Source organism: Sphaeroforma arctica (genome assembly GCF_001186125.1).
Source record: "Sphaeroforma arctica JP610 unplaced genomic scaffold supercont1.9141, whole genome shotgun sequence".
Lineage (NCBI taxonomy): Eukaryota > Ichthyosporea > Ichthyophonida > Sphaeroforma > Sphaeroforma arctica.
Genome location: NW_014031417.1, coordinates 1 through 928, shown reverse-complemented (window position 1 = coordinate 928; position 928 = coordinate 1). Strand labels below are relative to the sequence as shown.

The 928-nt window shown below is 42.8% G+C and overlaps 1 protein-coding gene across 1 annotated transcript; it reads right to left on the bottom strand.

Moving 5' to 3' along the window:
- Window positions 1–401: 401 nt before the first annotated feature.
- SARC_16889 (hypothetical protein) lies at window positions 402–704 on the bottom strand (the record flags this gene model as incomplete). The annotated part of the gene is made up of 1 exon (XM_014289010.1): window positions 402–704. One exon carries the CDS (start codon window positions 702–704, stop codon window positions 402–404), a length of 303 nt encoding a protein of 100 aa, XP_014144485.1.
- Window positions 705–928: the final 224 nt, after the last annotated feature.

Genomic DNA, 928 nt, shown 5'->3' with positions numbered 1-928 from the left:
AAGCAAGTTTCAGTAGCAAGAAAACTCGTTTTCTTGAATGAAATCACAAGAGTTGCGTCACTCCGAAAAGCGGATCAAATTATTAACCACATCATGTTAATAATACATTTGCTCCTATGAGAGCATTGCTCCAAAAGCCGATACCTAGGATAGCATTGCTCTGAAAGCCAAGCAACATTAATTGATCGGCGTAAGAGCGAGTAGCAGAGATTATGATATAGAACAATATCTAAGTGTTGAAGTGTTCTGCAAAAGGTTTCTCATACTGACCATATGAGTTTTCACCCTGGCCAACCCAAGCGGTTGAACACTAGCACAAACACCTTGAGTATAAAACCAAAGGTGAGGTTGTAAATAAAGATATACAATTACACTTTATTCAAAGACTACCATCTTGCACTCTAACACTGTGCCTCCACTTCAGAAACCAGGACGGTGAGCAGCGAGCGCCCACACATAAACACCACGAGCCCTTGGAGGACCTCGAACATGCGTTCGGGGTCCTGCCTCAAGGAGCGAGCGAAAGAGGCAGTGACTGCCACCTTATCGTCTTTGCTGAATCGTGGCCAGCCCCCAGCGTACAATTTAGCATACGCTACCAACCAGTCCGGATCTGCCCTCATGGCAGGCAGCATCCGCGACTGGAGGGTCATGAAAAAATCGTGGCTGAGAGATTGCTTTAAAATGCGCACTTTCTCAGCCATCTGACCTTCACCTAGCCCCGCGTAGGCAACCTTGCTGCGGACGAGGTCAACGTGCTCATTCCACAACCAAAAGTTGTCGCCCTCGCCTCCTGTGAGTACCACTCCGACGGGCTTCACGATCTCGATCTCTTATATATATATATATATATATATATATATATATATATATATATATATATATATATATATATATATATATATATATATATATATATATATATATA